Source organism: Leucoraja erinacea, chromosome 6 (assembly GCF_028641065.1).
Source record: "Leucoraja erinacea ecotype New England chromosome 6, Leri_hhj_1, whole genome shotgun sequence".
Classification (NCBI taxonomy): Eukaryota; Metazoa; Chordata; class Chondrichthyes; order Rajiformes; family Rajidae; genus Leucoraja; species Leucoraja erinaceus.
The window spans coordinates 87,740,670-87,753,414 of record NC_073382.1 but is presented as its reverse complement, the minus strand read 5'-3'; the positions used below and the strand labels follow the sequence as shown (position 1 = coordinate 87,753,414).

Sequence of the window (12,745 nt, the reverse complement as noted above, 5' to 3'; positions counted from 1 at the left end):
CTGTTATCTGATGGTATCAGGCAACTGAACCATCCTCCCACAACCAGAGAGCAGTCCTGAACTTCTATCTACATCATAGGGGACCCTCATCCTATCTTTAATCAGACTATACTGGACTTTACATTGCATTAAATGATATGCCCCTGTCCTGTATCTACACTGTAATCATGTACTGTCTTTCCTCTGGCTTTTCAAAGCTTTTCACTGTTCATCAGTACACGTGACGATAAACTAAACTTATAATCATAGAGTATATGCCCCATCTACACTAGTCCCACCTGCCTGCGTTTGGCCCACATCCCTCTAAGCCTGTCGTACCCATGTACCTGTAGGACGTAACTAAGCCTGTCCTATCCATGTACATGTAAGAGTACTTTAGCGGGCCAGAAGTCTGAAGTCTGTCGAAGGGTCTCAACCCGAAACGTCACCCCTCATTTTCCTCCAAAGATGCTGCCTGACCCGCTGAGTTACTGCAGAGCTTTGTGTCTGTCTATCCATGTTTAAATGTTTTTTAATTTTGGGGTATTCCCTGTCTCAACTACCTCCTCCTCCTCATGTGCATAAGTCATAGGAGCAGCATTAGGCCATTCGGCCCATTGAGACTGCTCCTTCATTCAATCATGGTTGAACCATCGCTCACTCCTAACCCCATTCTCCTGCCTTCTCCCCCCCGTAACTCCCGACACCCGTACTAATCAAGAATCTATCTATCCTTATAAATAGCCATTGACAGCCTCCGCAGCCTTGTGTGGCAATGAATTCCACAGATTCACCAACCTCTAATGACTAAAGAAATTCTTCCTCATCTCCTTTCTAAATCTTTTATTCTGAGGCTGTGCTCTCTGGTCCTAGAATTCTCCGACTAGTGGAAACATCCTCCCCACATCCACTCTATCCAGGCCTTTCACTGTTCGATAAGTTTCAATGAGGATCCCCCCCCTCATCCTTCTAAACACCAGCGACTACAGGCCCAGCGCTGTCAAATACTCATCATAGATTAACCCACTCATCCCCGGGATCATTTCCGTAAACCTCCTCCAACATACTTTCTCAGATACAGGGCCTCAGATAGTTGGTCCGAGGAAAATAACACAAAGGGTGTCATAGAGTCATCGATGTGATACAGTGCGGAAACAGGCCCTTCGTTCCCAACTTGTCCACACCGACCAACAATGTCCCAGCTACACTAGTCCCACCTGCCTGCGCTTGGTCCATATCCCTCCAAACCTGACCTATACATGTACCTGTCTAACTGTTTCTTAAACGTTGGGGTATTCCCTGTCTCAACTACAGCTCGTTCCATACACCCACCACCCTTTGTGTGAAAAGGTTACCTCTCAGATTCCTATCAAATCTTTTCCTCTTCACCTTGAAACTGTGTCCTCTGGTCCTCGATTCCCCTACTCTCGGCAAGAGACTCTGGCCATTTACCCGATCTATTCATCTCAAGATATTATATGCCGCATCCTCCTACGCTCCAAGGAATAGAGTCCCAGCCTACTCAACCTCTCCCTATAGCTCAGACCCTCAAGTCCTGGCAACATCTTAAGACATAGGGTGGTGAATCTGTGGGATTTATTGCCGCAGACATTTGGAGAGGATTATGGATGTTTTAAAGGCGGAGTCTGATTAGTAAAGGGCCTGTCACACTTGGCGATTTTTTTTCGGCGACTGCCGGTGTCATATCAGTGTCACCAAAAGGTTTTGAACGTTTCAAAATCCAGCGCCGCGGATTTTTTCGTCGACCTGATACATTAGACAACGATGCCGGCAGTCGCCAAAAAAATCGCCATGTCCCCTCTCCCTATAGCTCACACCCTCTAGTCCTGGCAACATCCTCGTAAATCGTCACTGTACCCTCTCCAGCTTGACAATATCTTTCCTCTAACACGGTGCCCAGAACTGAACACAATACTCTAAATAGGACAGTAATGCATGCCCCTGTCCCACTTAGGAAACCTGAACGGAAACCTCTGGAGACTTTGCGCCCCACCCAAGGTTTCCGTGCGGTTCCCGGAGGTTTCTGTCAGTCTCCCTACCTGCTTCCACTACCTGCAACCTCCATCAACCACCTGCAACCTCCTGGAACCGCACGGAAACCTTGGGTGGGGCGCAAAGTCTCCAGAGGTTTCCGTTCAGGTTTCCTAAGTGGGACGGGGGCATAAATAAGGGAGCAGCCAGCCACACTTTCTGTTATAAATTAACCATGTGGGCTCAGCTGTGGGAGACAAGACAGAGTGGTTGGCAAACAACGGTGGCTGTGCGGAGCAAAGGTTTACGGCAACAGGGAGATTGAGTGGACTGACCATTTGAGCAGGAAAGTAGAGTTCTTCTTCTTCTTCTTGCATATGGCGTGCACAGCCTAAAGTTGTAGGACAACTCGTTCAATTTGATCTTGTTTGATCGTGCACGCCGGGCTCATTGCATTCGTCGAAACAGGGCGGACCACGTGAAGGTTGCAGACAGCAGAGAGGTGCAGCGGGTAGAGCTGCTGCCTCCTAGCTACAGAGGTCTAGAGGTTCAACCCTGACCTCGGGCACTGTGTGTGTGTGTGTGTGTGTGTGTGTGTGTGTGCGTGTGTGTGTGTGTGTGTGTGTGTGTGTGCGCGTGTGTGCGTGTGCGTGTGCGTGTGCGAGTGTGTGTGCATGCGTGTGTGTGTGTGTATGCGTGCGTGCGTGCGTGCGTGTGTGTGTGTGTATATGTCTGTGTGTCTGTGTGTGCGTGTATGTGTGTGTGCGCATGCTTGTGGAGTTCTTGCCTGGGACCGTGTGGGTTTTCTCCAGGCGCTCCGGTTTCCTCCCACATCTCAAAGACGAGCGGGTTTGTAGGTTGAATAAAGGGGAGGTCATTTAAGAATGAGGTGAGAAAAACCTTTTTCACCCAGAGAGTTGTGAATTTGTGGAATTCCCTGCCACAGAGGACAGTGGAGGCCAAATCACTGGATGGATTTAAGAGAGAGTTAGATAGAGCTCTAGGAGCTTGTGGAGTCAAGGGGATATGGGGACGGGCTATTGATAGGGGATGATCAGCTATGATCGCAATGAATGGCGGTGCTGGCTCAAAGGGCCGAATGGCCTCATCCTGCACCTATTTTCTATGTTTCTATTGATTGGCCAATCTGTAAATTCAGTTCAGTTGAGTTTATTGTCAAGTGTACATCTCCTGGCAAATTACCACCAGGGACTCCCAGTAATTTGGACAAAGAGTGCAGTTAGGGGCAGGATTGGAGGCTGCAATGTTTGCTACATGGCTGTGTCACGAGGAACTGCAGATGCAGGTTTAAACCAAAGATAGGCACAAAAAGCTGGAGTAACTCTGCAGGTCAGACAGATTTTAAATTCTCCGGGACTATTGATAACACGTCTGGATCCCCCTAACTCCATCTCAGAGCCATGACCACATTGAATGGCGGTGCTGGCTCGAAGGGCCGAATGGCCTACTCCTACACCTATTGTCTATTGTCTCTTAACAAACTATACACCGATATCTACCGCCAACTCCCACTGCTATTACACCTCCTCCCATCCTTTCCCTCAATGGACCATAGACTCATAGAGCATGGAGACAGGCCCTTCAGCCCAACTTGCCCATGCTGCCCAACACGTTGGTAACACAGCTGCAAGTAAGAATTTCATTATTCTATCCAGGACATTTGACAATAAAACACTCTTGACTCTTGACATTGCATCTACACTCGTCCCACCTGCAAACGTTTGGCCCATATCCTTCTAAATGGAAGTCCCTCTTCATAGCAAAAAGATTTGAGTATAGGAGCAGGGAGGTTCTACTGCAGTTGTACAGGGTCTTGGTGAGACCACACCTGGAGTATTGCGTACAGTTTTGGTCTCCAAATCTGAGGAAGGACATTATTGCCATAGAGGGAGTGCAGAGAAGGTTCACCAGACTGATTCCTGGGATGTCAGGACTGTCTTATGAAGAAAGACTGGATAGACTTGGTTTATACTCTCTAGAATTTAGGAGATTGAGAGGGGGATCTTATAGAAACTTACAAAATTCTTAAGGGGTTGGACAGGCTAGATGCAGGAAGATTGCTCCCGATGTTGGGGAAGTCCAGGACAAGGGGTCACAGCTTAAGGATGAGGGGGCAATCCTTTAAAACCGAGATGAGAAGAACTTTTTTTCACACAGAGTGGTGAATCTCTGGAACTCTCTGCCGCAGAGGGTAGTCGAGGCCAGTTCATTGGCTATATTTAAGAGGGAGTTAGATGTGACCCTTGTGGCTAAGGGGATCAGAGGGTATGGAGAGAAGGCAGGTACGGGATACTGAGTTGGATGATCAGCCATGACCATATTGAATGGCGGTGCAGGCTCGAAGGGCCGAATGGCCTACTCCTGCACCTAATTTCTATGTTTCTATGTTTCTAAATCAAAGGTAGACACTAAATGCTGGAGAAACTCAGCGGGACAGGCAGCATCCATGGAGCGAAGGAATGGGTGACGTTTCGGGTTGAGACCAGTCTGAAGAAGGGTTTCGCCCCGAAACATCACCTATTCCTTCGCTCCATTGATGCTGCCTCACCCGCTGAGTTTCTCCGGCATTTTTGTCTACCTTCGATTTTTCCAGCATCTGCAGTTCTTTCTTAAACATAAAGGAAACAAGCATAGGTGCCTAAGCGACAGGAACTGAAGCAGACTGAAACGTCACCCATTCCTCCTCTCCAGAGATGCTGCCTGTCCCGCTGAGTTACTCCAGCATTTAGTGTCTACCCTCAATTTAAGTCAGCGTCTGCAGTTCCTTCCTGTGCAATGTAATTGATAAATTCAATCCCCTGTTTCAATTTACCGACTTTTACAATCCGGCTTCCTGAACAATTAATTTATAATCTTGTTTCCTTTGATAAACATCAGGCTCGTCTGACATGAAACGGCTCATCCTCGAGCTCTTCGGAAATAATGTTGTAACATTACACAATATTTTGCCAGTAAATACATGGCAATGGCAATAGAAGGCAAACCAACACTGTGCACGAACAGGCCCTTAGAACAGCAATGTCCGTGGCGAACATGATCGGAACCGGTTTAAGCTAATCCCTGCCCGCACATTAATCCATATCCTTCCATTCCCTGCATATCCGTGTGCCGATCTAAAAGCCTCTTAAGCACTTCTCTGAAATCCCCCTGCTGTATTCCAGGCACTCACCACTCTGTTACAAACATGCCCCGCACATCTATCTATATTTAAAACTGTGTGTGTGTGTGTGTGTGTGTGTTTCTGCCTGTCTTGTGGTTGCCAGCCTGTGGGTGCCAGCCTTTGATTCGTTGCTACGCCAACACCAGATGCAGAAACGTCGAGATTTTTTCCATTTTGGTAGAGATTTCACTTTTCATTCCAAGTATCCACTCCTGATTACATTTCGTCGTGTTTATGTACACATTTTTAATAAAATCCTTCTCCCCCCCACTCACTCATTTTGTCGCGTCCTGCTGGCCAGCGACCATAACAGCTGCTGGCGCCCGCCTCTCGTCTCAAAGACGCCATTTAAAAACAGCCGCACTGCTGAGTGCTGGAATCTTATGAATTCGGAAACTGCTTGAGTTGGAGGACCACGTCTCCCGTGGCGGCTACGGGTAGGGAACGGGTGCGTTGGAGGAGCAGACCCAACGGGTCTGCACTTGGTCTAGTCTCCTTTAAACTTGCCCCCTCCAACCTCGAAGCGATGCCCTCTAATCGTTACTTTTAGTGTGGAGACACAGAGGGCGTTCACGGTGGCACGGCGGTGGAGTTGCCGCCTTACAGCGTATGCAGCGCCGGAGACCCGGGTTCGGTCCCGACTACGGGTGCTGTCTGTACGCCGTTTGTATGCTCCCCCCTGTGTGGGGTTTCTCCGAGATCTTCGGTTTCCTCCCACACTCCAAAGACGTCCAGGCTTACTAATTTCTTGGTAAAATGTAAAAATTGTCCCGAGTGGGTGTAGGATAGCGTTAACGAGCGGGGATCGCTGGTCGGTGCAGACCCCGGTGGGCAGGAGGGCCAGTTTCCGCGCTGTATCTCTAAACTAAACTAAAACTAAACTATCTGAAGAAGGGTTTCGGCCCGAAACGTTGCCTATTTCCTTCGCTCCATAGATGCTGCTGCACCCGCTGAGTTTCTCCAGCATTTCTGTGTACCTAAAACTAAACTAAAATAAGCCCTTCGTCCCACTGAGTCCACGGCAACCATCGATCACCCGTTCACACTAGTGAATGCTATGTTATCCCACTTTCTCATCCACTCCCGACACAGTAGGGGGCCAATTAACCTACAAACCTGGCCATCTTTTGGATCTTACATTATCTACTTTGGAGATACAGCATTGAAACAGGCCCTTCAGGCCCACCGAGTCTGTGCCGAACAGCGATCACCCCATACACTGACACTATCCTACATACTAGGGACAATTTACAATTTTATCAAAGCCGATTGACGTACAAACCTGCGTGTTTAGGATGTGGGAGGAAAGCCACAAACCTCGTGGGTTTCCTCCGGGCGCTCCGGGCTCCTCCCACAACCTAAAGACGCAGGTTTGTTCCTTAATTGGCTTGATATAATTCTAAATGGTCCCTAGTATGTAGGATAGTGTGAGTGTACAGTAGGGCCTGTTCTTGCATTGTACCATTCTACGTTCTAGAGCAAGAGTTCCCAACCTGGGGTAAATTTACCCATTTACCCCCAGGGGGTGAATTTGTTGATTCCGATTTCTACATATTTTTATCTCATTGACTGACTGTGTTTGACAATAGACAATAGACAATAGGTGCAGGAGTAGGCCATTCGGCCCTTCGAGCCAGCACCGCCATTCAATGTGATCATCCCCAATCAGTACCCCGTTCCTGCCTTCTCCCCATATCCCCTGACTCCGCTATTTTTAAGAGCCCTATCTAGCACTCTCCTGAAAGTATCCAGAGAACCGGCCTCCACCGCCCTCTGAGGCAGAGAATTCCACAGACTCATCACTCTTTGTGTGAAGAAGTGTTTCCTCGTCTCAGTTCTAAATGGCTTACTCCTTATTCTTAAAATGTGGCCCCTGGTTCAGGACTCCCCCAACATGTATGTTGGAGCAGCTGGGCTTGTATACTCTTGAGTTTAGAAGGTTGAGAGGGGTTCTTATGGAGACATATAAGATTATTAAGGGTTTGGACACGCTAGATACAGGAAACATGTTCCCGATGTTGGGGGAGTCCAGAACCAGGGGCCAAAGTTTAAAACTAAGGGGTAAGCCATTTAGAACGGAGACGAGGAAACACTTTTACACTGGTTCTGGACTCCCCCAACATCGGGTACATGTTTCCTGCCTCTAGCGTGTGCAAACCCTTAACAATCTTATATGTTTCAATAAGAACTCCTCTCATCCTTCTAAACTCCAGAGTGTACAAGCCCAGCCACTCCATTCTCTCAGCATATGACAGTCCTGCCATCCCGGGAATAAACCTTGTAAACCTACGCTGCAGTCCCTCAATAGCAAGAATGTCCTTCCTCAAATTAGGGGACCAAAACAGCACACAATACTCCAGGTGTGGTTTCAGCAGGGCCCTGTACAACTACAGAAGGACCTCTTTGCTCCTAAACAAAACTCCTCTTGTTAAGAAGGGCCCTGTACCAGTTTGGTTCTGGTATACCGGTTCATCGTTAGTTGTTCATGAATAAGTGAAGTAACATTGTTACATGCTATTAAAGTTGCCTGGGGTAAACGGGCTGAAAAAGGTTAGGAACCTCCATTCTAGAAGGTGGAGCATCTGTGGAACGTGGTGGTGGAGGCAGGTACCACGGTGGGGTATTAGAGGCTTTTCGATGGGCAGAAACAAGGAAATGCAGATGTTGGTCAATACACAAAAGGAGACAGAGTGCTGGAGTAACTCGACGGGTCAGGCAGCATCTCTGGAGAACATGGATAGGTAACATTTCGGGTCGAGACCTTTCCTAGATAAGCATGTGGGCATCCAGAGTATGGAGGGATAATGATTATGGACTGGCAGATAAGGGGTAATCTTGGCATCATGCTCGGCCTGGACATTGTGACCCAAAGCGTTTGTCCATGTGCTGTGCTGTTTTAAGTTCTCTAATCGCCTAGCTTACTTGAGTCAACTTAAAGCCCTGTCCCACAGTACGAGTTCATTCCAAGAGCTCACCCGAGTTTTAAAAAAAATCAAACTCGTGATAAGCACGGAGAATGAACGTAGCGGGTATGTCGGAGCTCGGGGACGTCTCTTAGCGGCTCGTAACGCTAACGGCAGGAACTCGGGAAGACTCGCTAACGGCAGATAAGCACCGGGAAGACTCATGAAGATTTTTCAACACGATGAAAAATGTCTACGAGAGCCCCGAGCACCGACGAGTGGCCATTACCGTAAAAATCTCCGAGTTCGAATCAAACTCGGGAGAACTCTTGGAATGAACTCGTACAGTGGGACAGGGGTTTAAGTTAAACTAAATTAAATTAAGGCAAAGTTCGTCAAAGGCAATGAATGGCGGTGCTGACTCGAAGGGCCGAATGGCCTCCTCCTGCACCTATTTTCTATCTATGTTTCATTATTGTCACGTGTACTGAGGTACTGTGAAATACTTTCTTTTTGCGCGCTATCCAGTCAGCGGAAAGACTGTACATGATTACAAGAAGGGTTTTGGCCCGAAACGTCGCCTATTTCCTTCGTTCCAAAGATGCTGCTGCACCCGCTGAGTTTCTCCAGCAATTTTGTGTACCATGATTACAATCGGCCTGTTCAAGGGAATAACATTGAGTGCAAGATGAAGTCTGATTAAAGATAATCCGAGGGTCTCCAATGAGGTAGATAGGAGGTCAGGACCGCTCTCTAGTTGGTGAGAGGACGGTTCAGTTGCCTGATAACAGCCGGGAAGAAACTGTCCCTGAATCTGGAGGTGTGCGTTTGTTTTCACACTTCTGTACCTCTTGCCCGATGGGAGAGGGGAGTAGAGGGAGTGGCCGGGTGGTGAGACTGGTCTTTGATTGTGCTGCTGGCCTTGCCGAGGCAGCACGAGGTGTAGGTGGAGTTGTTTTTAAAAAAATGGTCTCACCAACTAAATGCACAAGAATGGTGTCCTCAACAACTTAGACAGGGTGTCTAGATAGTCCATCCAGTTGGTGAGAGGATGGTTCCGTTGCATGGTTTTTAGTACCAATGTTTTACCTTGCACTAAACGTTATTCCCTTATCCTGTATCTGTACACTGTGGACGGCTCAATTGTAATCGTGTATTGTCTTTCCGCTGACGGCAAAAGCTTTTCACTGTACCTACACGTGACAATAAACTGAATTAAACGGCGCAGTGGCGCAGCGGGTAGAGTCGCTGCCTCACAGCGCCAGAGTGCCGGGTTCGATCCCGACTACGGGCGCTGTCTGTCCGGAGTTTGTACGTTCTCCCCGTGACCTGCGCAGGTTTTCTCCGAGATCTTCGGTTCCCTCCCACGCCCCAAAGACGTGCAGGTTTGCAGATCAATTGGCCTGGTGTGAGTTTATTCGTCACCAGTGTGTGTGTAGGGTAGTGTTAATGTGCGGGGATCGCTGGCCGGCGCAGACTCAAGATCAAGATTCAAGATTCAATTTAATTGTCATTTGGACCCCTTGAGGTCCAAATGAAATGCCGTTTCTGCAGCCATACATTACAAACAAATAGATCCAAGACACAACATAATTTACATAAACCCATCACATCGCTGTGATGGAAGGCCAAACCCCTGCCCCCCAATTCTAAAGGGCCCCATCTCCCCTGCACTCCCCCCCCCCCCCAACCCCCCCCCCCCCCCCCCCCCCAATTACCACCCACCCCCCCCCTTACCCCCAAACCCCCCCCCCCCCCCCCCCACCCCCCCATTGAGACCCCCCCCCCCCCCCCCCCCCCCCCCACCCCCCCCCCTTTCAGTCAAAGTCAAAGCCCCCGCCCTGGCAGGCAATTGTCCCGCGGCCATTAAAGCCACGCTAGGTGGTGCAGGTCGCACACATTCTTGGTGTTAGAGCCGCCGGCGTGCGCTCGCAGAGTCCCGCGGCCATTCCAAGCCGCGTGGGGCGGTGATGTCAGGCCCCGCTCCAGGAGCTCTTCGACCCCGCAACTTGGGCGGGAGAAGTCGCCGTTGCGAGAGCCCTGAAAAGCGGTCTCCCTCCAGGGACCCGCGGGCTCCCGGTGCCACCGTCCACCAGACCCGCAGTTGCAGCCTCCGAATCTCCGGAGGTCGGGCCGCAGCAGCAGCAGCGCTCCACCACCGCTCCACCCGCTCTGGACTCGGCCAGCTCCGCGACGGTGAGGTGAGTCGTCGGCACCAGAGCCCCCGGTCTTCTCCTGTTGGAGGCCGCTCCTCGTTGCAGCCCCAACGACAACGGAGACCCGACAAGAAAAGGTCGGGTCTCCCGTGCAGGGAGTGATTTAAAAGTTACCCCCTCCCCCCCCACACAAACACCCCAACCCACACACACACACACCCCAACAAAAAATAACAAAAGCTACACAGAAACATAGACAAAAAATAATAAAAACGCAGGCGGGCTACAGAGGCCGCTGCTGACGAGAGTCGCGCCGCCTACCGGTGGCAATTGTCCCATTCTGGTTCTGGACTCCCCCAACATCGGGAACATGTTTCCCATCGGTGGGCCGAAGGGCCTGTTTCCGTGCTGTATCTCTAAACTAAACTGAACTGAGGGCAGGTTGTAACTCAAGCAACTGATATCATAGAATCTAGAACAGTACAGCACAGGAACGGGCCCTTCAGCCCACGATGGGAAGCATGTTCCCGATGTTGGGGGAGTCCAGAACCAGGGGCCACACAGATTAAGATTAAGGTGTAAGCCATTGAGAACGGAGACGAGGAAACACTTTTTCTCACAGAGAGTGGTGAGTCTGTGGAATTCTCTTGAAAGTATCCAGAGACCCGGCCTAGGTTAAACTGCGCTGTATCTCTAAACTGAGCTGAAACTGAAGCCAATGTGTTTTTTGTGTCTCGGCATGAGCAGGTATCGGAGGCGGTGACAGACGGGGTGTCCGCTCCGGGGAACGTCCGCCCCGGGTCCCGGAGGGAGTCGGTGATGAGGCAGGACTACCGGCCCTGGAAGGTGCGCCCGGAGCCCAGCTGCAAACCCAAGCAGGAGTACACACCCACCGGCACTCCCTTCGAGAGTGAGTCCCAGTACAACAAGGATTACAAGGCTTGGCCCGTCCAGAAGAGGAGCGACCACCATCCCTGGATCCCCAAGGGCGAGAGGGGGAGCCAGACACCGGCGCCCAGCGGGGAAGAGCCGGCAGCAACGGCAGTGGTGCCAACAGCTGGCACCAGGCAGGAGCAGGGCAAGGGCAAAGTGGCTGATGCCCTGAACAGGCAGATAAAAGAGGAGAGAGGAACCCCCACCTCCTACAGGTAAGTCATCGAAACATAGGTGAAGCAGTAGGCCATTCGGCCCTTCGAGCCTGCACCGCCATTCTATATGATCATGGCTGATCATCCAACTCAGTATCCCGTACCTGCCTTCTCTCCATACCCCCTGATCCCTTTAGCCACAAGAGCCACATCTAACTCCCTCTTAAATATAGCCAATGAACTGGCCTCAACTACCCTCTGTGGCAGAGAATTCCACAGATTCACCACTCCCTGTGTTGAAAATGTTTTTCTCATCTCGGTCCTCAAACATAGAAACATCGAAACATAGAAATTAGGTGCAGGAGTAGGCCATTCGCCCCTTCGAGCCTGCACCGCCATTCAATATGATCATGGCTGATCATCCAACTCAGTATCCCGTACCTGCCTTCTCTCCGTACCCTCTGATCCCCTTAGCCACAAGAGCCACATCTAACTCCCTCTTAAATATGCTAAGATGAATAAGATTTCCTCCTTATCCTTAAACTGTGACCCCTTGTCCTGGACTTCCCCAACATCGGGAACAATCTTCCTGCATCTAGCCTGTCCAACCCCTTAAGAATTTTGTACATTTCTTTAAGATCCCCCCCTCAATCTTCTAAATTCTAGCGAGTACAAGCCGAGTCTATCCAGTCTTTCTTCATATGAAAGACCTGCCATCCCAGGAATCAGTCTGGTGAACCTTCTCTGTACTCCCTCTATGGCAAGAGGGAGTACAGATATCACTTGATTGCGTTAGCCCTGAGCGCTAAATCTAACTCCCTCTTGAATGCATCAGCAGCAGATCTCTTTAGACGTTAGACATTTAGATGCCGACCAGCGATCTCCACACATTGACACTACCCTACAGACACTGGGGATAATTGAAACTCATACCAAGAAAATTGGGGCGGTCACGGTGGCGCAGCGGTAGAGTTGCTGCCTTTCAACGCTTGCGGCGCCAGAGACCCGGGTTCGATCCCGACTACGAGTGCTGTCTGTACGGAGTTTGTACGTTCTCCCCGAGACCTTTGTAGGTTTCCCCCCCGAGATCTTCGGTTTCCTCCCACTCTCCAAAGACGTGCAGGTTTGTAGGTTAATTGACGTGGTATAAATGTTTGCGGGGTCATTGCAGACTTGGAGGGCCGAAGGGCCTGTTTCCACACTGTGTCTAAAACTAAAACTGAGTTTTGTTTATTGTTTATTGTCACGTGTACCGAGGGACAGTGAAGATCTTTTGTTGCGCGCTAATAGCCCTGTCCCACTGTACGAGTTCATTCCAAGAGCTCTCCCGAGTTCAAAAAAAAAATCAAACTCGTTGTAAGCACGTAGAATGTATGTAGCGGGTACGGCGGAGCTTGGGGGCGCCTCTTAGCGGCTCGTAACGCTAACGGCAGGTACTCGGGAAAC

General features: G+C 49.9%; 1 protein-coding gene across 1 annotated transcript in view; it reads left to right on the top strand.

The window, feature by feature from the left end:
- The window catches only part of LOC129698455 (microtubule-associated protein 6 homolog), a 44,532-nt gene that overhangs the window by 7,317 nt on the left and 24,470 nt on the right, over positions 1-12,745 (top strand). Inside the window, exon 3 of the mRNA XM_055637601.1 lies at positions 10,959-11,359. Within this exon, the coding sequence (XP_055493576.1) occupies positions 10,959-11,359 (401 nt within the window). The remainder of the gene's footprint in view (positions 1-10,958; positions 11,360-12,745) is intronic.